This window comes from Gossypium hirsutum, chromosome A09, assembly GCF_007990345.1.
Source record: "Gossypium hirsutum isolate 1008001.06 chromosome A09, Gossypium_hirsutum_v2.1, whole genome shotgun sequence".
Lineage (NCBI taxonomy): Eukaryota > Viridiplantae > Streptophyta > Magnoliopsida > Malvales > Malvaceae > Gossypium > Gossypium hirsutum.
The window spans coordinates 7,668,365-7,696,143 of record NC_053432.1 but is presented as its reverse complement, the minus strand read 5'-3'; the positions used below and the strand labels follow the sequence as shown (position 1 = coordinate 7,696,143).

Here is a 27,779-nt window from a genome sequence, read left to right as displayed (position 1 = left end):
CTTCGGCTTTGTGGTTTCTTCCTTATTGGGCTTTTCTCAGTTCCATATTCAACTATAGGCCCCAATTACCTTTAGTTAATTTAATCATCATTTTAAAGAGACCAATTAAAAGGATCAATTCATCTTAATCAACTTGAATTAAAAAAAAATTATCACTCTAAATTTTTTTAAAGAAAGAAATTAAAGAGTATAACTAAACTATGCGAGGCCACCCTCTTCTAGAGTAATTATCATGTATCAGCTGAAAGATTTTATTCGATGATTACATATAGATATATCTAATCAGAGGCTTCGAAAATGTCAATACTGTTAAACTATTAGTGACGTGTAACTTGTACTATTCAAGAAAGTTGGATTATATCTTTAATTGCTCTTAACACAATTCAAGAATTCTGATAAATTGACTTTGCTTGAATCAATTGATTAACAGCAATACTATCCATGTCCAATTCCACCAATTTAGAACCAATAACATGTTTGGTTGACTATAATGGTAATAAATTACAGCCCAATTCAGTGGACTCATCACTAAACCATTGCTTGGTTGGCTGTAATAGTTATTAAAGCCATATTTGTTATGAGATTATTTAGTGTAAAAATGCATCAAACCATTCCGTGCTCTCCTTTTAAATGGTGATTCAAGGAATGGTGGAACAACAAATTAGAGAAAGATTTCAATTTTACCCTCACCATTCTCCTCTTTTTCTCACAGTCTGAAATCCCCAATCCCCAACTAATTTTTTTTCATTCTTCTTCTCTCCACCATTGTAAACTTAATTTTTTCTTCACATAATTTAAAATTTTCTTTTTAATCTCATTTCCTCCTAACCCTGATAGCTTAATCCATTGAAAAAAGAAGAAAAAGTGAAGCGTTTTTTGAGTCGTCTCATTGGATCCAAGATCTGGTAAATTTTAATTTGAACTATTTGTTTTTCAATGTTTCTATACCTGTTTTTCAATGTTTCTTTTTTTATTGTAAAAGCAAATGTAAAATTTACCCTTGTTCAAGTAATTTGGCTTTTGAGGAAAAGCCCTGAGATTCCATTCTATTTATATTAGATTGAAAAAACTTACCCTTCTTCGATATTTGGGCTCTTTGTCTCGTTGTTTTCTTTAACACTTCCAGTAAAACTTTCTGTCTCTATTTTCTTCATTTTCTTAAATATTTCCTTTTTAATGCTTGGTTTTCTGTGAATTTGATGATGCATTTTAGGAAAAGATCACTAACTCCGACAATAACAAATCTTTTTAATTTTTAAACAAAAGGAAGAAATTTTATTTTTATAAGCCATGGAGAGACAATTTGTTGTTCTTGTGTGCATGCCTAGTGTTTGTTTGTCTATTTAAGGTAGATAAAGGTAGCTTCAAATACCCAAATTAGAAATTATGGAAAAAAAAGTGTAATTTTGGGATCCCAATGTTTAGAGATTTTGATGATTCTTATAGGGAAAATGGGAAAAAATTTTAGTTAATGCGCCAATTTGGTATTTAGCTTAAATTAATGGAATATGTTTGCTTCTTTGAATCTATTATCTAAGATTTTCTAGTTCTTTCTTCTAGAGGTTATTGGATTTGTTGTTTTTTTATTCGATTTATCGTTTTATTTACATTGAATTTGAGATTCTTGCTTGATAGTCCAATGCTAATTATGGATCTTACTTGAAATTTGTCTTGGTTGATGAGAAGGAATGAGGGTTAAGGAGAGTGCAAGATTTAGGGGTGTTCAATCGGTTAACCAACCCGAACTACCATTAACCGAATTAACCAACCCTTTTAAACCCTTAACCATTAACCGAACCAAACTTTTTCGGTTAATTTGGTCGGTTAACTGAATTAACCGAAATTTATATATATATATTTATTTTTGGTTAAAACAAGTATAAAACATATAAAAAATTAACTGACTTAACTGACCGATTAATTTATATTTTCAAAAATTAACCGGACCTACCGAATACTTATATATTATAATATTATTTATTAAATACGGTTAATTCAGTTAACAGACGGATTTCGAACCGAATTAACCGTTAACCGAACTTCTAAAAAATTATTAACCGACCCCCGACAGAATTAATTCAGTTAACCAACTAATTAACCGAATTCGATTAGTTAACCAAATTAACTCAGTTTTACCCAAAATTTACACACCCCTAAAGTCAAAGTAACAAAACCAAGAATGCTATGGATTTGAAATGTATTAGTTCATAAAAATGTGGACAACTCTAGAATGCTATTGTCAAATCTTAGCTCAAATCAATTCTTTATGCTCTCTTTTTTTCTTAGCTCAAATCATTTGCCCTCATCTCCATTTCACTTAAAAAAGTTCATCTACTACTAATGTTTCAATCTACCTCATTTATTAGTATTATGGATGAATTTACTATTTTATCTTAATTGCCTGAAATAGTTGTCTCATGTTCAAATATATATCATATATTCTTGTCTTGCTCTATATGGTCCCTAATATATTTATATTCTTCATATATATATATAATTAGTTTCCTTTTTAATTGATTTGCTGGCCGGTGGTGGGAGAAATAGGCAGGAAAAATTCAGTTCTGAAAACAATTCTAAGTGCAAGTGAGCCTTAATGTGAGCCAATATATTAGCTTGGATTAATTTTTTTTGAATAAATTATAAAAATAGTCCATTATATTTATTTAAATTTATATTTTGATCATTAATGTGATTAATAATTTCTAAATTAACAATTTAGTAGGCCTAAAGAAAATCACATGTGACAATGTGTCAACAGTTAAACGCCAACTTAAAAGCCATGTCAGCACCACATAATTTTAACCCTATTTTAAAAAAATTAACCTTTTTTTCTTTATTTCAACATTTCCCCTACTTTTTTTCCTTTTTTGTTCTTTTCCTTCCTTCTCATCTCCCTTGGCGAAACCCTAACTTCTACATATAGCTGTCGTCATCGCCCACTCAGATGTTGTCCTCGGCACCGACCTAAGCCCCACCATCAAATGGCTCTTCTCTCTCTTCTCTTCACCCTCCTCAACCTCCCTACTCCCTCAACTCTCAGCCCTATACCCAGAACCTACAACCACCATCAAGCTCACCATTGGCCACCGCCTCCCCCATCACCACTGAATCATCGCACCTTCACCATCTCTTCTCTCTTAGCTTCCACACTTCTACAACTCACCTCCCCAAATAGAACCTAACCCTCAACTTTACCTCACCCAAAGTCCCCACTCACCATCCCTCTCTCATACCTATTCCCCCGTCATCGTCGACACTACCTAGCCTCTCTACCAAATCCCAAATAGAAAATCACCAATAAACCATGCAGTAAAGAGAATTAAATATCAAAACCAAAAAGAGAAGGAAAAGAACAAGTCGCAGATCCGGCCAAGCTCGGTTAACGAGTTTAGAGGTGATGTATTCGAAATCTAAACGGTGGAATGAGAGGTTACATGGGAGAGAAGAACATACTTCCCTATTGGGTCGATTGGACAACAGATTTAGGAGATTTAAGAGGTTTCTCATTCAAACTTCGGATTTAAATTTGTGGAATTCGGGGCCGTTTCATGGAGAACTAAGCTAAGGAAGAGAAAGAGATGGGGACATGCTTCATTTTAGTCCTTCTTTCCGGTCGGAAAGGCCATTGGAGTAGGGCGGCGGCGGCTGCGGTGGCGGTTGGTAGGTAGGCTAATGAAGATGAAGATGGAAAGGTAGAAAAAAACGAAAGAAAGTGAAAAGAAAAAAAGGAAAAAATATAAAGAAATAAATGAGTAGGACGTGAGATTGAGGGTAAAAAGGAAAATAAATAAATACATAAGTGGTGAGGCCTACAATAAAAAGTTAAAAAAAAAACATGGCATTCAAGTTAGCATATAATAGGTCACTTAAAATAATTAAATTAAATTAAAATAGTTAAATTATTATAAATCAATAATGTTAGTGGTCGAATAATAATAATTAAAATATTAATATCAAAATATAAATTTAAACAAACAAAAATAATTATTTTTATAATTTACTTTTATTTTAATATTAAAAAATATTTCTTAATGGAAAAAAGTTGTAGGTGCAAAAATTAATAAATATGAAACTATTGCATAATACAAAAATAATTAAAATAGGAAGTGTAAAAAATATTATTGTGATAATATATATTTATGCTTAATTTAATATGACTTCTTAAAAGTGTTTTTTAGAAGGAAAAAAATAATTTTGGAGAGATACTAAAATTTTTAACTTTTAAAAAAAGTGCTTTTGAACTATTTTTTTGCTTAAGAAAAAGTACTTTTTTCTCTCAAAAAGTAATTTGTTTAGGATGCTTTTGCCCCAAAAGTATTTTTTGTTCCAAAAATACTTCTTACAAGTAATATTAAATACACCCTTAGTGTAATTTTAATATGATGATTCATATATGTATGTGCCATTTTTATTTTTGGGTAAATTATTTAGTTGGTCACCTAATTTTTTGAGCGCTTTTATCTTGGTTACTCAAATAGAAACACTTGCAATTTAATCATCGTTATTAGTGAAAATTTTCATTTCAGTCACTTACACGTTGAATTCCTAACGGCGACTGGTTGTACGTGCCATGTCATCATTTTTGTCCTTTTTTTTTACTCCTACTACTTTTCATCATCTACCTAGTTTTCCTCTTTATTTTCACTTGGAACCAAAGCAAAGGTTCTTTATGTTCAATTGATTCTTAGTCACCATCTCATACCCTATTTCACCTTTCATCTTTTTTCATTTCTCTATGCTTCTCTATCCTTCTATAAATCTACTTTCAGGTTTGTTGTAAATTTCTTCATTTTAAAGGTTCTATCCTTAAATACCCATATGATTTTTCAATTTTTGTTGCTTTTTTTGGGGGGTGAATTCTATGTAAAAGTTAATTTTTTTTTGTTAATTTCGAAAGTTGCTTTCCGAAAGTTGTTTCGCAATCTGAAGATGAGTTTTTTTTTAATTATAACACTCCAACCCGTCTTCGTCGTCGGATCAGGGTTATGGAGCATTACCGTACAATAAAAAACATTTAAACATCATAACATTCAATAATTCAAATATATCATAAACCATTCAATCTCATACATTTCGTCCCTAAATCGGGCCCTCGAGGCCCTAACAATTTCTTAGAAACATTTTGGGACTGATTTGAAATAGTTTGACAAGTTTAAAAAAAAGTTACAAAAATTAGGAAACAGGAATCACACGGCCGTGTGGCCAGGCCGTGTGGAATCACCCTAGGCCGTGTAACTTTCGAACAAGGGACACATTACCGTGTCTCAGCCCGTGCCCTCACCCGTGTCCTCATCCGTGTAACTCTGTGAGTAGTGTCACATGGCCATGTAGAATCACCCCAAGCCATGTAACTTTCGAATAGGGGACACACAGCCATGTCCCAGCCCATGTCTTCACCTGTGTAACTCTTTGAGTAGTGTCACACACTCGTGTGCCAGGCTGTGTAACTCACTAACTTGAATACTAAGGAACTCTCAAATGACACATGGACATGTCGCCAGGCCGTGTGCCTCACAAGGCTGGGTCACATGACCGTGTCTCCAGGCCGTATGCGTCATACGGCTAGGTCATATGCTCATGTACCAAGCCATGTAAACCCAAAATTAACCTAAAATCAAGACATTTCATACCCTGACCATGCATAAGCATTCAATTCAATTGTGCACACTTCCAAATGACTCAAACACCATTCAACACACATAAAGTTACCATTTCAAATGCCCTAATTCAATTAACCAATATGCCAATCAAAGGCACCACAAGTCTGTCTAAACAACACCAACCAAATCAAACAATATTGCCACCTCTCAAGCATAAACTTAGTTCTTTCAACTTCCAAATGATAATCAACTTAACTATTCACATTTCTCTTCAAATATACCATAAGAAACATATATTCAAAGTATCTAAAGGAGACCAAAAACTCAAAATTTTCAAGGAATTTTAAGAAAATCCATCAATCAAGACTTAAGCACAAAGCATATTTGTACCAAAATGGTCATAAACACACACAAGAACAATTGCACTCTAAAGTCCTATACATGCCATATAACCAAAATATCTAAAATCTACCAAATTAGTTCTTGAGATAGTGTGTTTCTTTGAGCTTGATCCAATCTCCCAACCAGAATAACGAAATCTACAAAACAAAGAACAAATAAGGTAAGCTTACTTGAAGCTTAATAAGTTCGTAAAAATAACGATAGAGCTTACCACAAGTTATCTTAACAACACAATTGAACAGCAACTAAGATAAATCTTTGACGTTCACAGTCCACCACAGATAAGAGCTACTCGTTTCATTAAATCAGTTTGATCAGATATCACAGCTCATCATTTTTAGAAATGTAGAGTACCACTCATTCAGGCTAGATATTAGATTATTGACGTTTCATAATACTGCTCACACAAGCTAAAGAGGATCTGCAACGTATGTAGGACCTCAACTATTGCTACGGTTCATTCATTAGAACAGAGCATTTAGTTGTTTCACTAAATCTCGATACTGCTCACACAAGCTGTTGAGAATCTGCAACTTATGCAGGATTCTCAGCCATCGGAATAGTCCATATCATTAGAACAGGATACGTAATCATTTCGTCACTTCACGTCCCGGCCCATAGCCTAATCACCTTAATTATTCGTTTTACCATCTCTCAATTTGATCCAATAAGCTTAGCAGTTCTACAACTTGGGTATTCATAATTTTATGGAGAGGACACCAATTATAAAAATAAAAAATACAAATTTACCGGTTGATTCGTAGTAATAGCCAAAGTATAGGGATTACTTCGCTACCTTGTCTTTTCCTTGGTCCTCAACACGTTCGTGATCTAAAACAATAGTTCCATTCAATTAACTAAATCAACAAAAAAATTTAATCATTTTATACAATTTAGTCCTCTTTTGACATTTAAAAAAATGCCCTCAATTTTTTACTTTTATTCAATTTAATACTTAACCCCCAAACAAGAAATTTTCCCATTTCCTCTTAAACCCGTTTCAGCCAAACCTTCCATGGTTATCCAACAGCCCCTATTTGCAAATATTTCACATCAAGTACAAGCAATTTTGTCATTTTAGCAATTTAGTCCTTAAACATTAAAATCATCAAAAATTACTTTACTAAACAGTCCAATCTAACATCTAAGCTTAGAAATCTTTCAAAAGCTTCAAGAGAACAACTCAATTCATCAATGACACAACCCAAAATGTTTGACAGTTTTACAAATTAGTGCTCAGGTTAGCTAGATTAGGCTAATATGAACTCAAAAATATAAAAATTATTAAAAACAAGCATGAAAACACTTACCAATTGAAGCTCTAAAAATAAAAAGATGAAACCCTAGTTTTCTCTCCTTGTGCTATGGAGAGGATGAAAAAATAAGCTCAATGTTCTTCTTTTTCTTTCCTTTAATTTAATATATATACCTAGGTTATTTTGTAAATATTTCAAAGTTCTTAATCAATCATTAATTAAATACAATTTACCTTAATTAAGCTTATCCATTTACATAAATAACAATGTTGATCCACCCATTAAATATTTATTGGCTAATTTATTCATTTAGCCCTCTAAATTTTCGAGATTCTACTTTTATAGCTTTTACGATTCAATCTTTTTTACTAATTAACTATCTTAATAATATAATCTCATAACCAAAATTTAAAATTTACACTAATGACCTCATAAATATTTAACTAATTAATTTTACGAATCGACACGTCGATTTGTGATCCCGAAACCATTGAAAAACAGATTGTTACATTAATGGTCTTAATTTGGTGGGTTAAGAGCTAGCTCTCTAGATATACAAGCTTTTCAATGCAACAGTTTGGCTTACTCGTTAAGCCTTCCTAGTATTTGTGTTACTAACTACTTTAATATAATATATTATTTGTAATAATCCAATTTTCAATGGAATCGAAAAATGCGACTTCAAAATCTCATTTTTGTAAATCAAGCCCGTAAATATAAAATGAGAATATTCATGGAGTTAATGTAAAAATATATTGAAGAATGGTCAGAAATTTAACCGAAAAAATAGTTAATTAATGCTCAGGGACTAAATTGTAAAAGTCTAATCACTATAGAGTTTTAGTTAACAAAAGGCTTGAGGACCTAAATAGAAAATAACCAAAGGTACAAAATGGCTATTAAACCATTTTCCATAGGGAGCGAGTAGAGGATGATGACATTTTCCATTATATAGTATTAAGTGATAGTTATGTTAATTAAACTAGGCTAATTAGAAACTAATTAAGGTATAAAAGCATAAGTTAATGGAATTTATCATCATCTTCATTAGCTCACTGTCCTCCTTCACCAAAAATTGAAAAAAATTCCAAAGTTTGCTCTTTTACATTTGACCATTTCCTAGGTATGAAAATTAAGTCTTTTTTCTTATAGTTTTTATAGATTTTTTTTATCATGGGAGCTTAATTTAGCTAGCCCATGTATGAATTTGATCTATTGTAAAAATTTTAACAAGTTTCCATTGTTCATAAATTGATGAATTAGACTTAGAGTTGATAGAGAATGAGCTTCGATTATGAAAATGACTAAATTGTAAAGTTAGTCAAGCTTGTTTGTTAACTTTGTTACATTAGGGACCAAATAAAATAAATGTAAAACCCATCACGAGGTTATGTTAGAAATAGAAAGTATAAGGTCACTAATGAGAATATGTGAAATCAAATTTTAATTTGAAATTAGGAATCAAAAGTTATGCATATCCCAAGTTTAGGGACTAAATTGAATAAAATGTAAAATATTTTAAAAATAAAAAATGGATTTATTTAGGATCATGCATTTCATGATAATGTGTGATAATTTTTGGTATTGATTGATATATAAAATATTTATATAGATAAAAGATTGGATCAAAATAGAGATAATAGCAGAAAAGCGAAAATTATGGATTACTCATTGAAGAATTAACTCATTTTGTGTTTTGAATAGGTAAGTTCATATGGAACTTACTATCTTATATTGTGTTATATGTATGCTTGTGTTTACTTTAATATATATATGTTTACGTATAATTTGAAATATGAATGAATTTGACATACAAGTCTAGTAATGAGATTGAATTGAAATGAAATGTGATAATTGATTGTTATGAGACAGTACAGGGTATAAATGTGAAAACATGAATGATTACAAGGTATGGACATGTAAATTTAATTATTTATGCAAATATGAATAATACAGGGTATGAAAATGTAATATGTATGATTGATGCCCATGTGAACTTAGTAAAAGGTTAGGATACGATTGACATGCCAATAAGGTTATATGTGCGCTCATACGGGACTGTAATGACATAGAGATTATTATAGGTTATATCGAGATCTAACATTTATTGCGGACCATCAAGTATTATTCGTCTCTACGAAGACTTTGGTGTGGTGGATGGATATAATTGAAAATGTTTATACATTTGATGCTTACGAGCTTTGCACATTGGTGCCTTGGTGTGGTGTCGTTTAAGCTTCTATAAGCTATCTGGTGTGGTGTAGTTCACCCATATATCTGAGTCCATTTAATTAGTGTTCCATTAGGTGAAATATTGAAAATGGATTTTGAAACCGGAAAAGGGGAAACAAACTAATTTGATATGCTATTATGATATGTGGTTCACAATGAAATGGTTTGAACTTGTAAATTGATAATATATCATGAAATGGTGATGATCTTAATGAGAATATGTGAATTGTTGATGAATCAATGTGAAAAGGTACAAAATTGATGTATCAAGTTATGCTTAATATGGTTTAATGCTCACCTTATTGTCATTTTAAGTGCCATGTCTTAGCCAAATGTATGCCAAAGCTATGATAGTTAATATGCTCACCTTAGAGCAAGGTAAGTATGTAATTTCCATTTAAGCTTACTAAGCATTTAAATGCTTACTTTACTTGTTTTTCCTACTTGTAGATCATCAACTTGCAGAACTTTCAAAGCCGAATCTTTGCGAACATCACACTATCATTGAAATGGTAGAAATATGTTTATTTTGGTTCTTTATATTGTGGCATGTATATAGGATCATTGCGTTGTGAAAATGATTAACCTAATTAATATACCAAAGTTGTAACTGTAGCTAAGGTTTTGTTTGCATTTTAAGCTTAATATATGGCCAAATTGATGCTTAGTTTTTTTTTATCATGTTAGATTCCTTTTGAACTCATGATTTCAAGGTTTTTTAAGCCTAATATGTCATAACTTACTGAATGAGGTATTTTGGCATGTTAATGTTGGAGCATGACTTGGAATAACTAAGTTTGAGCATGTGTTTGTGCTATGTAATCAATGAGTGTAAAAGTGTTACAAATTTGATTTTGTTTTAGCATGGTTTGGCATGATGTATGCATTGGTAAATTTGGTTTAGGTTGATGTTTGACTGAATTGGGAAAGTTCACATGGATGATTAAACATGTTCTATAGAGAGCATGAAATAAGTACCAATGCGATTTTTGCCAAAACAAGGGCAATGTCTCGACCACAAATCTCTAACATCTTGACATAGATCAACAGTGAGTGGTGTCGCGACATAACTCACTTAATAACAATGTCACGATATTAAAGTCATGATGTGGTAACATCGATCCGCAAGTTTAAAAACTTCATAATTAAGTCCTTAACTGACCTCGGTTTAAGAAGTAAGCTTTTGTAAGCTAGTATCAAACCCAAAAATATTTTTATATCGTATTGAAAATATGTTTTAACTAATGAGCATTTTGGAATGATTGAATTGTATTAAAGTTTTTGTAGTTGTTTTGACAATGAATATGGCATCCTGTAGCTCAAACTTAGAGATCGGGTTGGGCAAGGGGTGTTACATTTATAATCATCAGTTTCGTGAGATTTGTACTAAAGAATTGCAACTACATGTTAGTACCACACAAATCTGATTGAGAATTTGCAAATGTTATTTTAGAAATCAAGTGTGATATATTGGTGGTATATTTGTTCATTAGTTTTGAGAGTTGGAAATTGGGAACTATAAATACTAAATACTTTTTTCAATCAGATTCACTGTGTAATTCAAGCATTGGAATTCCATTTTCATCAAATCCTCATGGAGTGGAAGTTAGAATACGTGGAATAGGATTCTTCATGCCCTAACTTTCTTTGATCTCGATAAAAACAGTGATGAGGATATCTAGAGCAAGGTGGTTGAACTTCTTAAAAAGAGTTTTTCATTACCAAAATGGATCAAAGACTGATCTTGGGTCCTCTTATCATTGATTCCAATCTTATTGTTATCCATGGTTTCATAACAAAAATTTGAGGTTTAAATTATTGAATTAGGTGTCGATGAGAAGAATAGGGGAAATAGGGGTGGTGTGGAAGGGAAGATTATGAAAAATAGTACGTAAAAAAATAGAAGAGAAACCGAGTGTGAGAGTGAAATGATTTTGTCTACTCATTTTCTCCAGTTTCGTACAAGATGAATCATTACCTCTTTTACTGACAAAACATGTGCGTATTACCTTAGCAACTATTATAATTGTGGACTAATGGTATGATAGATTGATTTTAGAAAACTCATGTATGGATATTCACACGTGGTGAATTTCTTTTACACGTGGATTTACACTTAAAGTTGTGTATACGTGGACTCGAGCTTAGTGAACATTTACCTGCAGACATTACTTACGAACCTTTATAAGTGGAATCATAATCGCAGATTCATACATACGGTTTCTTACTTGTGAACTTCATCTTGAATAATAGTTGCTGCCAGACTCTTACTTGGCGGATAGTTACTGTGGACTCTCAATTTAAAGATAGTCCTTGGCAGACTTCTACATAAAGAAGATCTCTACGATTTTAGCTTGATATAACTAGTTCATACAAACTCTCGTAAGTTGAACATAAAAATAAGCCCATGTGGTTTCTTTTACACGTGGTGAATTTTTTTTACGCATGGATTTACACTTAAAGTTGTGTATACGTGGACTCGAACTTAGCGAACATTTACCTGTAAGCATTACTTACGAACCTTTATAAGTCTTAGAAAGATACAGAAAGTCTTAGAAAGATTACTAGTTTACTAAATCCTCAATCATTTAAGTTGATACTTTATTTTCTCCTTCTATGCAGATCATTTCTTAATTTTCTCTCTTACGGAACAAACTAGAGAAAAAGATGGAAGAAATAAAAAATGAATACCAGAATGAAAGAATCCTCCATTATATAATCTTTGCACTACCGTTTCCCTTAATCCCAAGTCAGTCAATATTATTAATACCCTTAATCATAATGTTTCCTACTAAAGAAAACTTGGATTATAACTATTTACCAATTAGCTCGCAAGATTCTTATAACCATATTAGATACCACTTAAATAAAAAGTTTTTCTAATTTAGTACCAATAATTGTCGTGGCACTTAAACTTGAACATTTCCTAGTGTGACAGAAAAGATAAATAAAACAAAACAAAATGAAATGGTAGTTGAAATCAAGTTATTCAACCTCCCATTTAAGCTCAATAAGTCAAGCAAGAGACATAATTTACGGAAATTTTGGCTTGTATAAATTTCGGAAGATTTTGAAAAATTTAAGGTTTTAAAAAATTGAAGACATTTTGAGTTAGAAAATGATTTTTTAAAGTTAAACTTATGTTGTTTAGGTTTAGTCATTTGTTTTTAAATTTCATTTCATTTTTTTCTTTCATTTATCTTTCATAGAATGTTATATTATTCATGTGGACTTGATGATTTAAAAAAATAATCCGCGTGTCAAATTTCCATTGATTAGTTTTGAATAGATGTGTGCATGGGCCGGGCCGGGCAGAACTCAACTAAAAATTCAAGCTCATTTGCTAGGCCCAGGCCCAGCCTGAAAAATGAGCTTAAAATTTTGCCCAAGCCCAACCTGGATAAAAATGCTAAAACTCGAGCCTGAACCGACCCGCCCATATTAATTTTTATATTATTTTTATATAATTTTAAAAAATATATAATACATCAAAAATACTAAAAACATCAAAATAAATATTTCCCAACAAATTTAAAATAAATTTTAAAAAATATGTATAGTTAAATAACACCAAGATAGATGCAACTTAACAAGCAAATGTCTTTAAAATAATAAATTTAACAAATTTCTTTAAAATAATAACAAAATTAACAAAAAATTAAGTTTTATACAATATCCAAACAATAACAACAAAATAGTAGCAACATAATAGTAAAATGGTAGCAAAATAGGGAGAAAACAATAAGAAAATAATATTAAAAAAAACCAAATTTTTTTACCCTTTAGTGAAGCTCGGGCCAATAATGCCTTACCCGAGACCCGACCGATTTTTTAAATGGGCTTTATTTTTTTTGTCAAAACCTATTTTTCAAGCCTATATTTTTACCCAAACTCACCCACAGTTTAGGCAGGCCTTCGGGCCGACCTATGAGTAGGTCTAGTTTAACATTTATTATAGGTATTAACTTTAGGTACCATCATAATACATAAATTAATAGTTTAGGTACCGTACTAAACAAAATAAGTTATTAAGCATATTTAAAAAATTAAATTATTAAAAATATTAATTTTAAATACGTGGAATAAAACTCAATGGACAAAATAAAATGTAACTTTTGGTGGTGTTGTTATGGGCATGTGTATATACTTATATGATCCTTTGCAATTTGTGGGAGTGATGGGGACAAATACAATTCCTGTGTGTAAAAAAAATTTGAACTCCTCAAGCAAATCTGGATGGTCCCAAAAAAGAGAAGCAACCTGAAAGAACAATGAAACAAAGAATTAAGTAAGATTGAGTCGAGTTAGATTAAATTTGTATTTAAATTCATAATATTAAAACCCAAGTATAGAACTTAATTACGTCCTGCTCCCCCCAGTGCTTATTTACAAGATCCAGAAATTTGTGGGAGTGATGGGGACAAATACATCACGTGTTATGTTTTAAAAAAAAAAAAACTCTTATTTTGAAGATTTGAACTCCAAAAGGGGTTACCTTTGATTACTGAAATACTTCATGACTTCAAGGAACATGTCGTACTTGTATTTTTTATCCTCAAACATCTCCCTGACTTCCTTCAGATACGCTTCAGCAGATTTTTTAGTCGGTTTGCTTCCTCCTCCCCCTTCCCCTCCACCAGCCATTTCGTTTTGCTCATCGCTTAATAGGTGGAAATATAAAAGAAAAATTAGAACCACATCCATTTCAACAGAAGACCAATAGAAAAACCCTAAACAGGTGATTGGTCTTAAAAAGAACGTAGTGGGATATCTTAATGTAACGGCCCAAGATTCATAAAAGACCAACCACCAACATAAAGATTCAAGCAAACCAAGTCAAATAAAAAACATAAGCAAACCACCACTCAAATTCAAATCCCCCCAAAAAATTGCAGCCAAAAGCGCCATTAAAGCTGAAACAGTAACTAAGAAAAAAAAAGCGAAAAGATGATAAAAAGCAGAGGAATGAACAAAAGAAGAAAACAACTTACGGTTCAGCTTTCAACCCTGTAAATCCAAGAGCCAAAAAGAAAGTGAATTCTTTGAAGAAATTGAAAAAAACCCATTTCAAAAATTGCATTAATGAAACTTACTTTCCAGATTTTGCACAAAGGAAAAGCAAAGAAACTTCTTTTCTGGTTTTCTTCGGAGGGGGTCGTGGAAGAGAGAAAGAACAATAGAAGCGAGATGCTTAGGTAGGTAAGGGAGAGTCAAAATAAAAACAAGAGAACAAAAAGAAAATTGAAAAAAAATAAAAATTTAAATAAGTTTTTTGTGGGTTTTTTAAACTGTTTTTGTTTTAAATAAATTATTTCAAGTAATTATTATAGCATAATTAAAATAATAAAATAGTTTGAGATTTTGAATCATTTGAATAAAATAACCTTATTTCAATAGTCCATCCGAGATTTCTAAATATATGTTTAACTCCATTTCCAATGTCTACATGTTGGAGAAGAAATAAATTTTGCTAACAAGTTTACAACGAAAAGCTATATCAGGTCTTGTATTATTTGTAACATACATCAATGCCCTATGACACTTAGATATGATACTTTAGGAGCAAGAAACTCTTCACCATTCTTATAAGGAAGAAATTAATCTTTATTCACATCTAATGATCGTACAACCATTGGAGTACTCAATGTGTGTGCTTTATTCATGTAAAATTTCTTTAATATCTTTTTGGTATAAGTTAGTTGATGAATATGAATTCCATCTTTTAAATGCTCGATTTGTAAGCCAAGACAAAATTTTATTTTTCCAAAATCTTTCATCTCAAAATCTTTCTTTAAAGACACATGGAAAAATTGAATCATTTTTGTAACATTCTTTTAACAAGTATTCACTAAGACGATTGGACCACATACACCCAGATTGTTTTAATCCATATAAACTTTTATTTAATCTGATTGAGCAATTTTCCCGAAAAATTTTATATCCTTCTGGGATTTTAAATCATTCAGGGATTTTCATATAAATTTCACTATCAAGTGTACCATATAAATAGGTTGTAACAACATTCATGATATGCATGTCAAGTTTTTCATGTACTGCCAAACTAATAAGATATTTAAACGTGATTACATTCACCACAAGAGAATATGTCTCTTCATAATCAATGACGGGCCTTTGCAAAAATCCTTATGCTACAAGTCGTGCTTTATATCTTACGATTTCATTTTATTTTAATTTCATTTTTGCACAAGTACCCATTTATATCCTACAAGCTTTACACCTTTAGGTGTTTGGACTATAGGTCCAAAAACTTCACGTTTAGAAAGTGAATTCAATTCTGCTTGAATTGCATCTTTCCATTTTGACCATCTTTTCTATTTTTACATTCCTCAATAGATTTAGGTTCAGGATTCTCATTTTCTTTTATTATTTCAATAATAATATTATAAGCAAAATTGTTGTCAAAAACTACATTTTATTTCGGTTCCATATTTTTTCTCGTATTGACATACTTATCGAGGTCTCTTTATTTTCATCATTTTCATTTTCACTTTTAGGTACCTAAATCTCTTCTTAAGTTTTATAATTAGTTATGTCACGAGTCTCTCCAGGAACCCCTGCATCCACTATATGACCATCTTAAATATTTGCTCCTTTTCTTTTATGAGGATTTTTATCTTTGGAGCCGACTGGTCTTCCACGCTTCAGGCTGGATTATTTTCTTTTGCACTAACAATTTGCCCTATTAGGACATCAATTCGTATTAGAGCATTTCCAGCTGGTATGTGAGATTTAATAAATCTGGCAGTTGATTTGTAAAATGAATTATTTGTTGAACTTCTGGTTCACACTGCTTTGTACGAGGATCTTAGACATTGATAATTCATTTCAAGTACTTTATTGATCCAACTTTTTATTCTCTCCCCCTAATGTTGGGAAAATTGACAACTCATGTCATAATAAATCTCAAATTAATAGTTCAAAAATATTATAAGGAGGCTCATAAATATACATTCTCAATCTCTTATGACGACCCATCTTTGTGCGTAGTGGTGGAGCAGTTGGAACATATATCACACATCTAACTCTTGACCAAAAATCAATTGTAATGGGGAATATTTACAATTTATTGGCTTGATGCGTACAAGATGTAAATCAATGCAATTTCATGCTGAAAGAATGAAAAATAATAATCAGATATGAAATTAAATAAAAAAAACTTCCTGTAAAAACTTTGCATCTTGCCATCAAAGATATTAAAAATCATAAAGGATAAATTTGATCATTAATAAAATGAACTATCACTTTGAGAGCAAGATTGTGCTGATAACGTGTTATAAAATAAAGAGAGATTGAGAGAATAAAGAACAAAGAAAATATGAAAGTAATAGAGATTTTAAAGGGATGATCACAATGCTTCATCAGAGTCTCTATTTTTAGGCATAAGAAGTATAAAATAAGTAGAGATCTAATTCTAATAACTATTAGAATTTAAAGTACATCAAATTTTATCTTGATCATGATAGACATCTACTTAATAAGATATTCATAACAATTATAAAATAATTCAACATATTTTACTCAATCAATTTTATAAGGGATAAATCTTAAAATTATATATGAACTTTGGTTTAATGTGCAATTGAATATATAAACTTTAATTGGTGCAATTATACACGTGAAACTCTAACAATGGTCCAAATGTATACGTCAAACTTTAATTTTGAAATAATCATACACATTTAAAAAATAAATATATCAATTTATATTTATATTGGATAAATATAATTATTTATGTATGCAATAGATAAATACAAAATGATGTTATATCATTAATTTCGTTAATAATTTAAAAGAATTGGATCAGATCAAATTTCATGTTTAAAATTGTATAAAATCAAAGTTCATGTATATAATTGCACATTAAACCATAGTTCATGTTTAGTTTTGGGATTTATCCTATAATCATATTATCAACTAATTTTTTAGACTAACATAATACATATGATGATTTTATTTTAATTTTTGTTGTTTAGAAATTATTTTTATCATACTAATAATTTTTTATAATAATTAATATTTCTTAAAAATATAAATTATGTAACTGTGTAATTACAATTTGTATTACCAAACACGACATAAGAGATTAAATGTAATTACACTCTTTTAGCCAAACACATTTAGGGAATTACAATTCTTTGTAATTACAAGAGTATAGTTACTACCCTAGTAATTACACATTCATTTAATTACTACGTGCTGTCCAAATAGACTTTTGAAGAAAGTAACGTTAACTTTTGGCTAAATGCTCAAATTAAGGCTCAGCCTTTTAAGGGTTACTCACATAAGGGTCAAATATTTTGAAAGATCATATAAGGGCCTAACCTTTACAAAACTGCTCAAATAAGGGTTCATGCACTTTAATCTAGTTTGTACTAAAATTAGGTGAATATTGACGTATATTGAATAAAACACATAACAACTGAATTAGATATTGTTTGAAAAGAAAAGAAAATAATAAAAACATAATTTGAAATTTGGTATATGATATTTGAGAATCCTTTATTTAAGCACTTTCGAAAATGTTTGACCCTTATTTAAGCATTTTAAAAAGGTTTGACTCATATTTAACCATTTTGAAGGGTTTGACCTTCATTTGAGCAAATTTGTAAAGGTTCAACCTTAAATGACCATTTTGAAAATTTTGGTCCTTATATAAACAACCTCTAAAATATTGGGCTCAAATTTTGAAAATATTTAGCCTTAACTTTTCATGGTTTTATTTTTATGTTATTGCGTAAGTTATTTGCTAAGCATAACTTAATGTATCCAACAAATGTTTTCTTATCTCAAATTTTATGTTTGATATAAATATATATGTATATATAATAAGAGAAGGTTTCTTTTTCTTTTTGTTTGCATAAACTTTGTGATTGTTCGTATTTCATTCATTAATCCTTATGTATATTTTGTATAAATACAAGTTTATTTGTAGGGCGAGCAAAACTCGATTCAGCTCAATTTTTTTTTGAATCTCGAGTTAATTAAATCAAATTATTCCAATTATTCTGTCTTTTTAAGTTAACTTAAATAAGTAATTTGATTTGTTTTGAGTTCAAATCAAGTTGAATTTTATGATTCGACAATGTCACACCCTAAATTCAACGGATCCAATTTGAGAGAATAATGTATGCATATTAACTGTTTTGGCGCATTATAGTAGCATATCCGCTATCCGGCTAATTCGTTAGCGAGATAGAGTATTGATGTATTCTAGCGTGAAAGTATCTGCCCGTTGTTAGTATCTAAGAAGTTGGTCCAAGATATCTTCAAGTGAAGAAAGATTATGCCTCAGAGTTCTTGGCTGAAACTCGAAGAGTTTATTAAGTGTAAGGGAAAAACTGTAGGAAGCATTAATTGTCTTTAAGATCACACCATATGAGAGTCACCGCCAAGATGAAGTACGTCTGGTTTGTATGAGTACTGTTCAGTTGGTTCTTGTAACAAGATTAGTTGGGAGTTAACCAAATTGATTTGACTCTCTTCTTGATTGGTTTACCATAACGTCAAACTAGTAGGATTTCCCTTTATTTTCCTCAGATTTTGTTGGGAAACCGAGGGACAAACTCAGTTAATATTGACACTTGTTAAAATCCATTATAAGGGAGTGAGAGTATATACATGGTGAAGGGGGTACATTCAGATGGTTTTTTTTCTCTTCTAATTGCATTTTGGTTATTTCTTTTCATTCTAAACCTCCTCCTATTTTTCTTTGGTAAGCTAAAGCTAAGGTTTTCTAAGTCAATGGATTATTCAACTTTCTGGTAAGTTTGATAGCTCTGCATGTTATGAAAGTAAAAAGTAGGGATGTGTAAAAGATGTACGAACAATGTGTTTTGAGTGGAAGACCCAACATGAGGGTTGTGTATAGATGAAATAATAGTAACCTATCAGTAAATAAGGTTTTAATGGAGATTCTATGATCTTTTGAGTAGTGACGGCTACTGGATTAGGAAGGATGATTGAAACAGGCATTCTAAGTCGAGATAAATGTGAGTCTTTGGCCAGTCTCTAGAACTGACTTCTGCATATCATTTTATTTCGAATAAATGGTTGATACCTCTGTAGATAAGCATGTCTCCATGAGAAATATCTGAATAGATGTAAAAGAAGAGTACTGATAGTTGTATGAATATGACGTTGCATGATAAGTGCCTCTACTGTTAGAGAGTGGGTATGTCGCCTTTGGAATGTGTGGATAATAGTAATCAGAGTTGCATGTGTGTGTATGGCCAAAGTCTAAGGAAAAAGACCTTTGTTATGGTACGAGTCTAGTACAGACGAATCTGCAATATGTATAAATGTGAAGAAAAAAATATAAATATATATGTTCATATAGCCTTCGATATGATAGTTATATTGCTAACTAGACAGGTAGAGCACTGTGAAGAAGAGATATATTGTGTAGCCTCTAACAAGACAGTTATATTGCTAATTGGATTGGCAGATCACGAAATATATATGTGGAAAGTCCATGGCCATTGCATCATATGATGATACGCTAAGAGGGCGTGTAGGTGTAAGACCACGTGAGAGAGGCCCCATGGCATCCATAGAGAATAGTTTGCCGGGATAGTAAACATGGATTGTCAAAACCATTTTTTTGAAAAGGGGGATCGACTTTGGTTTTGAAAGTGAAAATTAAAACGGGAGTCGCCACTGATTTTTATTTGGTGTGATTGGATCACTTTTGTTTTAACAAAACTAAAATGGCATTTTGGTCTACGAAATTCAAGAGAACAAGTTCGGGAGTCAGTTACGTGCGAGGAAGGATTAGCACCCCCGACACGCTCAAAAATTGGTACCGAATTGATTAGTTAGTGTCTTAATGTCGAAAATTAAAAATCGGGAATGAAGTTAAAATATGATCCTTTTCTATTAATATCGATTTTAAAATTATTGAATTAACTCAAAACAATTTGTTTAAAGATTTCCTTATCTCGAGATATCGGAGTATCACATCCCGTAAGTTAGGACACAATACCATGAATTCCCGAGCACAAGGTCGCCTTTTAATTTAAATGAGAGTTTCATGTGTTTTAAAACTCGAAAAGGATATTTAGCTATTTAGAAATAATGAGAAAATCGAAACCCGTAAGTTAGGGCACAATTTCTCGATATCTCAAAATGCATAACATTGCCTTATTTTGAAATTTAGAAAACATGAATGAAATTTTAAAGGAATATCTGACTAATTTGGGCAAGCAGAAAATCGAAGCCCAACACGTTAGGGCACGATTTCCAAAATTTCCAAATGCCAAACATTGCTTTGGTTTTATAAAGTCGCCTCAAAACGCATCAATTTGATTTGAAAATAAATTGGAAGTTTTTGATTGATAAATTGAAAATTTCAGTTGCGGTGTGATACTCACAAAAATTTCAATTATACAAATGAGTGACAATATATGAAAATAAATAAACATAAAAAATAAAACATGCACAACAGTAATAAACTCACGTCATACATTATGCAAATGTTTACATTGACATTCAAGAACCTATGTACCGAAGAAACGATTTTCCAAGGGATATAGAACCAATTAACACAAACAAAATGCAACAAATTTTAAAACGATGATAAACATGCTTGAAATCAATGATGCTAAATCAAATAAGAAATTTGAAACCATGATACATGCAACAAATTAAAATTAATTTAGAAAAGATTTTATGATAGGTAGCCAATGTAACAGTTTGAAATATGGAAAAAAAGAAATAATATATAAAATAATAACATACAAACAAAACTTATAATATGTACTATATGAAAGGAAATTTAAATTTAGTAATATACAACACAAGTTAAATGGCGTATACTAACCCAATAGAAATTATACTCATGGAATAAAATCAAACCAAAAAGAATTATGCATACATGTACATAAAATAACATATAAAGGCATTTACACTAGCTATCAGAATAATCTAAACAATACAAAAATATAAAACCATTAATTCTAATGTGATGCACTACATCAATATGCAATATAAAAGCATATACGAATGAATATATATATACAAATGGAATCAAGAAAGAAAAATAATTCCAAAGAACATTTATTAAACAAATTTTCCAAAGAAAACTACGAATACTTGCAACAATTTAAAATGGAATAACAATAAAAATAATGAAATGATTCAATTGAAGTAAAAATGAAATCAAGGGGATAATTTACAAGCAAATAAAATCTATCAAACCACAAGGAGGATTAAAATGCCATGCACGAAAACCAACAGGGATTAAAAAAAATAAACATACCAAACCCCCAAAACGGAACATTTCAGCCCAGACTGAAGTGAACAGATGCGCCAATTTTAGGGGAAAAATAAAAAAAATAAAGAACATAGGGAAAGATCAAATTGAATGCAAGAGCGAAGGAGAGGGACCGATTGCGCCAATTCCCCATTTTAAGCCAAAAGGCATGGGTCCAGCACCAAATGGTGCTGTTTTATTCTGCTATTAAAATCACTTTTTGTTTTAAACACCATTTTCACATCTGCATCTTTTAAAAAACTTAAAAAAACTTTCAAATGCTCTCTCATCTCTCTTCCCATTTCCGTCGGACTCCGCCTCCATCAAGATCCCAGGCCTCATGGTCGCCGACGGCACGAGCATGACTCCGGTAAGACCTCTCCTTCCTCTCTTATACTTCGTATTTGTATTAAATCCGACTTTTGTGTTTTTTTTATTCCCTTTTTCCTTCTCCTTTTGATTAATAATCTGTGTAATAGAATCCCTCTTCTTTTGTATTTGAAAACAAAAAAAACTTATTTACAATCGGTTTTTCCCCTAAAACACTATCGATCCTTCTCTAAAATCCCCCTCTTATAGCCATTTCAAAACGATATTTTAAGCCTCTTGCTACTGCTCTTGTGTTGTCTGCTTCTGTCTTGGTGTTTGTTTCATTTTGCAGGGTATGGAGGAGTTGGTGGGAGTGTGTGATGCCTGGGAATGGTACTGCAGAGGCGTGGGGTGGCAAACATCATGGGGTGGCCAGGGTTCTTTTTTTCTTTGCTATTTTTTTTATTGGTCTGCGCTAGGGTTAGTAGTTTGGGCTGTTTTGTATTGGGTTTTAAGGGGTTTGAGTAATTGGGTTGTATTTGGGCCAAAATTGGCCTGCAACATGGATGACCCGAAAAGCCTTTGTGGTGAAATACCTGAATAGCTTTAATGGCAAAGTAATCTAGAAAAACTGAGCGATAAATTATCTGGAAAGCTTGTTTGGTGAATTATGTAAGTCTTATACGAAGTCTTATATGGAAAGCCTTGCTAACAAGTCATTTGGAAAACCTGTATAATGAAATCTAGCATAAGAGCCTATTTGACGAATTATTAGTTAGCCGTTTGGTGAAATTTAGGTATGCCTTCGGGGCATTTTTTGAATGAGTTCCCAAATAGTGTGATAGAATACGGAATCCACCATAGCGTACCGTAAAAGTATTCAAATTTTGGTTAAAACCGAGTTAACCGACCGAAAACTAATCGATCGGAGATCAGTTAATACTTTTTTTGAAAGTTTAGTTATCGGTTAGTTCGATTTGAAATCGGGTAATTAATCGAATTAATTGAACTTAATAATTAATAATACAAATTATATGTAATTTTAATTTAATTAATTCGGTCAAATGAATATTATCAATTTATTTATTTTTGATATGTTTTATACTTGTTTTAACAAAAAAAATTTGATCAATTCGGTTAACCGACCAAATTAACCAAAATATTTCGGTTCGATTAAATTTTTTTGAAAAAATTTCTGTTCAGTTAACAGTTAAAGAATTAAAAAGTTCGGTTAATTCAGTTAGTACTAGTTCAGTTCGGTTAATCGATCAATTAATCATTTGAACCCCTTAGCGACTTGCCAAGATAGAGAGTTTCGTGTATCTAGAATTAAAGGTGGTGTAAGTTGCCCGCCATACTTGAGAAATTCTATATTATGTATGGAAGTCTTTTGGGATTCTATTGTTTGAATTAAAAGTTGTATTCTTCCAATTAAGTCTATCATTAAGGTTGATTTGAAGTTTTAAGGTAATTGGTGCCCTGATAATCGCTGGAGTTTGTAAGAGAATCCACCAAGAGTAGAATCTAATGATTGGAATCGATTTTAAGCAAATGGAACGAGTAGAAATTGAGATTTTTGCGTTTTGGCTATGTTAGTAAAAAAATTCAGTTTCAAGAGGTACTAGCTTAGGCCTGCATTTTTGGTTGCTTTAGGTGAGTCTATGGCTGAATATTAATTGTGTTTGCTTTATGATTTATTTTGGTGAAGATTCGGAACTTTTGGAGCCTTTGATGAGCAAGGCAAAAGGAAAGGAAAAGCTAGTTTAGGCTTTTGGTAACTAGGCGAAAGCGCGAACGGTGAGTGTTTGAAATCGCTGCTTGTAGACACGATTCATAGTGTTAAGTGGGAGCTTAGGAGTAGCCTAAACCCCTATCCTAAGTTTCAAGTGTTATTTTTCTTATTTCCCTCATTAACTTCGTGAGTTATGTAATTATGAGATGTGGTTTAAGTATTATGATGCGTTAATGTGATATGAAAGATATGTTGTGATGGCTATTGTGAAATGTGTTAATTGTCGATATTATACATTCCAAATGACAGTGATGATGTTGTGCTAATAATGCAAATGTGTAGTGAATGTGTGCAGAAAATGGTAAGTAAATGTGTGTTTTAATTGTTAATATTTTGGCATTGTGACCTTTTGAGACCGTTGGATATAGTTGGCATGCCATAAGATTATGTGAGTACTCACCTTTGAGATGTGATTTGGGCACTAAGCTAGGATAGTTTGGAGAGATAAGGGAATATGAGCTTTGCTCCATTCATTGGGATATGTAGGTGTGAGTGGTGCAAAATTCCAAGGAAGTGATCCAAGTTAGGCTTTATTGTTTGAGTAGGCGACATTTTTGCTATTCTTTGAACTGTGGGAATAAGACAATGTGGTAAAGTTTTTGGTTGATTATTATTATATCTTAAATGGTTGATGTGATTTTAGACTAACAGGACTTGATGGATCTTTGTTATTGTTTTATTAGTAATGTTTTGAATTTAACTATTGATGTTGCTTTGATATTTTAGTTTGCTCATTTTGATGTTAAATAATGAGGTTGTGGATGCATGTTGAAGTGGAAAATGTTTGAATGGGTTATATGCCTTGTTTTACTATGATTTTGGACAAATTGTACAGAGGTATCGGTAATCGGGGCATATGTATCGATACCTCTATGTTGAAATGAATGTGCAGGAAGTCAATAGCTTAATTTGGTATCAATACCCTTCTTCGAGTATCGATACTCGGGGTAAAAAATATAGATACTTTTTGATTTGTATTGATAATTTGTTTGGTTCCAATATTTTGTGAAGAAACAAAATGCTAAAAAAAATACAATTTTTCTAATGGTATTGATACCTATCTTCATAAATATCGATACTCAATCTTAGGTATCAATACCTACATGATTTCTTTGGTAATTTTTGTTAGATGGTCCCATGCATGATTAACTTGTTATTAATGTCAATAAACATTTGATAAGTCGTTTTAAATGTTGCCAAGGTTTTAAAGACTCAATACTCCCCTAAAAATTGAAAGTGACGATGGTTGCATGTATTTGAGGTTGTGTGAATGTATATTAGTTCGATGTTTGATGTAGCGTCATGTTATTCTGACTCAATGTTTAGGCCAAGTGTAGGGTGTTACAATTTCATACTCAAAAAATTATTTAAAATGTACAAGAACGAGTTAAAAAAAATTCAAAACAAAAATATTTGAGCGCCCATTGGATGACTAAATTCTTTTTTACTGTAAATATTTACTTCAGAATTATAAATAAACAAGGCAGGCAATGATTAAATTGAAATTAAAGGTTTAATTAATGATAAATTAGATCTGTTAGAATTTTCGCACTTATATTGTATTTTATAAATTATAAAATTTAATTTAACGATTGATATATTATTAACAATGTAGCAATTTTGTAAGAGTTAATGAAATTTTTTGACCTTTAAATAAATATAAAAAATTCTTTGGGCCTAAATGTGAAATGTATGGCTCCTCTATTCTTCTCCAGTTATTTAAATAACTACTTTTCTTTTCTCAATTTTCATTTTCTTTCGTTTTGATTTCCTCTTTGGCCGCACCAAAAAAAGAAAAAGGAAAATAATAATCACAAAGGATCAGAAAAAGAAGGTCGATCTGGTTTAGTTTCTTCGCATTTTATTCGTAAGTTTCTTTAATGCAATTCTTGAAAAGGGTTTATTTGTATTTGTTAAAAGATAACTGCTATCCTATGTGAAAAGAATTCACTTTCTTTTTGGTTCTTGGCTTTACAGGAATGAAGGCTGAATCGTAAGTTGCTTTCTTCTTTTGTTCATTTCTCTGGTTTTATCATTTGTTAGCTTTAAGGCTGAATCTTTCCTTCTTTTTGGTTTAATGCATAGTTATCTGTTTGTTTTGTTTACTACTATGAATCGAATGATTTGTTTATGTTTTGCTTGAATCTTTGTATTGGTCGTTTATGATTCTTGGATCATTACATTAAGATAAGACTTTATTATTATTGTTTTTTATTTCTACCTATTAAGTGACGGGCAAGACGAGATGGCTGGTGGTGTTGCAGCCGAAGGAGGCGGAGGCGGTGGAGAGGGAAGCACGTCAAGTGAAGCGACTATAAATGCCGCCGAAAGGTATATGAAGGAAGTGATGGAGACGTTTGGGGATCAAGAAGAGAAGTTGGTGATGTTTCGTGAAATCATGAATGATTTCAGGACTGAGAGGTATTCCACTTTAGAAATGAAACGCCGAGTTTTGTTTGAATTATCAGTTGGATTAATGTTACTTTAAACATACATACAGGACTGACATAGCTGGTGTGGTTGGGCGAGTGAAAGAGTTATTCAAAGGCCATAACAACTTAATTGAGGGATTTAATTTCTTTTTGCCAAAGGGATATGAAATTACCGTCGACAAACATCAGCCTCCTCCGGAAACATTGGATTTTATAAGGCTAGTAAAGGTGAAATTCTGAAACTTTTGTCCCATAATATTTTGGTGGTTATGGATATCTAATTTAAGCAATCTTACTATGTAGGAACGTGATGAGAGTGTTTATAGACGATTTATGGATGTGATATTTAGGTACCACAGGGAGCACATGGACATAATTAAGCTCTGTAGGGAGGTAATGTCTCTTGTTTTGGTCACAACTACCAACTTTCAACTAGACATAGAAAATTTTTCTCGGACCAATTTAAACTTATATTAAATTTTTAACTCGATCTAAAAATAAAAAGTTCACAAAACTTGAATTGAGTCAAAACTAATTTTGCTTGAAATGATTCGAAACCAAATTTATCTCGAAACGATCCGAAAGTTTTAAAACCCAAACTAACTCAAACTCTTGGTTCCATTGGTTTCAGGTTGGTGCTCTTTTCTCGGAGGACTATCCAGATCTGTTTGTGAAGTTCATAAGATTTCTACCACCTACTTGAGCCTTATCTTCTTTTTTTATTTTTTTATTTTTTTAGGTTGTTAATTGTACCCTGAGTTGATCCACCATATTTGTATTTGGTGCCTGAGATAAAACTCCATTCCCACAAATTGCAAAGGATCTTATACATATATACACTTGCCCAATTTACCTAACAAAAAGATATAGTAAATTCATATTATTTCGTACATACGAGTTTCTTTTTTTAGCTGGAAATTAGCTCTTGTGAATTGGGTGCTATTCAAAATGTCCACATTTACTTTAGTTTTAAATACATCTGGTTAAAAGCTTTTGGCCAAATGATCTGCACAACACTTACCTTCTCGGTAAATGTGGCCAACTTTTGTGAGCCTACTCTCGTTTATAAGGTTGATGCAATCTAATCGGTGTTATGAGCAAAGAAAGAAAGCAAATCAGAGATTTAGCAGTATAACGAGTCTGTTATATATATTTCATTTTCTTCAAACTTTACAATATGTACGAGTTTCTTTATAAGTAAACTCAACAAACCTCACTAATACAATCTTAGAAATTTGAAAAAAAATTATTTCTTGTACACAAATTAAGCATGTCATTTATCACCTAAACACATAAAAAATCTACCAACTAAGATTGGTTTTACCTAAAACACACTAAGAACAAACACGCACTTGTCACTGATGGCGTGCACCAAAACATTTTCATTCAAAGGCACAGGCACATTCTGCGGATATACTTCCAATTTCTTCAACCCCACTATATAGATTGCAACTTAATGTGTCGGCAAATTTGTTCTCACTTGGA

At 31.5% G+C, this 27,779-nt stretch overlaps 2 protein-coding genes and 1 long non-coding RNA gene across 4 annotated transcripts; 2 read left to right on the top strand and 1 right to left on the bottom strand.

Annotated features, from left to right (window-relative positions):
* Positions 1 to 13,197: 13,197 nt before the first annotated feature.
* On the bottom strand, positions 13,198 to 14,715 carry LOC107894861 (paired amphipathic helix protein Sin3-like 2). The gene is made up of 4 exons (XM_016820050.2): positions 14,584 to 14,715; positions 14,482 to 14,497; positions 13,986 to 14,150; positions 13,198 to 13,750 (listed from the first exon to the last, which is right to left on the bottom strand). Exons 3-4 carry the CDS (start codon positions 14,132 to 14,134, stop codon positions 13,618 to 13,620), a joined length of 282 nt encoding a protein of 93 aa, XP_016675539.1. The 5' UTR covers positions 14,135 to 14,150; positions 14,482 to 14,497; positions 14,584 to 14,715; the 3' UTR covers positions 13,198 to 13,617.
* Positions 14,716 to 21,577: 6,862 nt separating this feature from the next.
* Positions 21,578 to 22,829, top strand: LOC107893730 (uncharacterized). Its single transcript, XR_001682943.2, has 2 exons — positions 21,578 to 22,131; positions 22,423 to 22,829. It is a non-coding gene; the product is annotated as an uncharacterized lncRNA (long non-coding RNA).
* Positions 22,830 to 25,544: 2,715 nt separating this feature from the next.
* Positions 25,545 to 27,184, top strand: LOC107894862 (paired amphipathic helix protein Sin3-like 2). Of its 2 annotated transcripts, XM_016820051.2 has the most exons (6): positions 25,548 to 25,729; positions 25,840 to 25,855; positions 26,092 to 26,283; positions 26,363 to 26,522; positions 26,598 to 26,687; positions 26,926 to 27,184. In XM_016820051.2, exons 2-6 carry the CDS (start codon positions 25,842 to 25,844, stop codon positions 26,995 to 26,997), a joined length of 528 nt encoding a protein of 175 aa, XP_016675540.1. In that variant the 5' UTR covers positions 25,548 to 25,729; positions 25,840 to 25,841; the 3' UTR covers positions 26,998 to 27,184. The 2 variants fall into 2 exon arrangements, with proteins under 2 accessions (XP_040933426.1, XP_016675540.1); XM_041077492.1 differs by lacking the exon at positions 25,840 to 25,855 and having other exon boundaries at positions 25,545 to 25,729.
* Positions 27,185 to 27,779: the final 595 nt, after the last annotated feature.

What these genes read in the sequence shown, in the direction of transcription:
- LOC107894862 (XM_016820051.2), top strand. An exon ending in ATTTTATAAGGCTAGTAAAG is followed by an intron (nt 26,523 to 26,597) that starts GTGAAATTCTGA and finishes CTTACTATGTAG; the next exon opens with GAACGTGATGAGAGTGTTTA. An exon ending in TAATTAAGCTCTGTAGGGAG is followed by an intron (nt 26,688 to 26,925) that starts GTAATGTCTCTT and finishes CATTGGTTTCAG; the next exon opens with GTTGGTGCTCTTTTCTCGGA.
- LOC107894861 (XM_016820050.2), bottom strand. Translation starts at nt 14,134, where the DNA reads ATGGCTGGTGGAGGGGAAGGGGGAGGAGGAAGCAAACCGACTAAAAAA. An exon ending in AAGTATTTCAGTAATCAAAG is followed by an intron (nt 13,751 to 13,985) that starts GTAACCCCTTTT and finishes TTGTTCTTTCAG; the next exon opens with GTTGCTTCTCTTTTTTGGGA.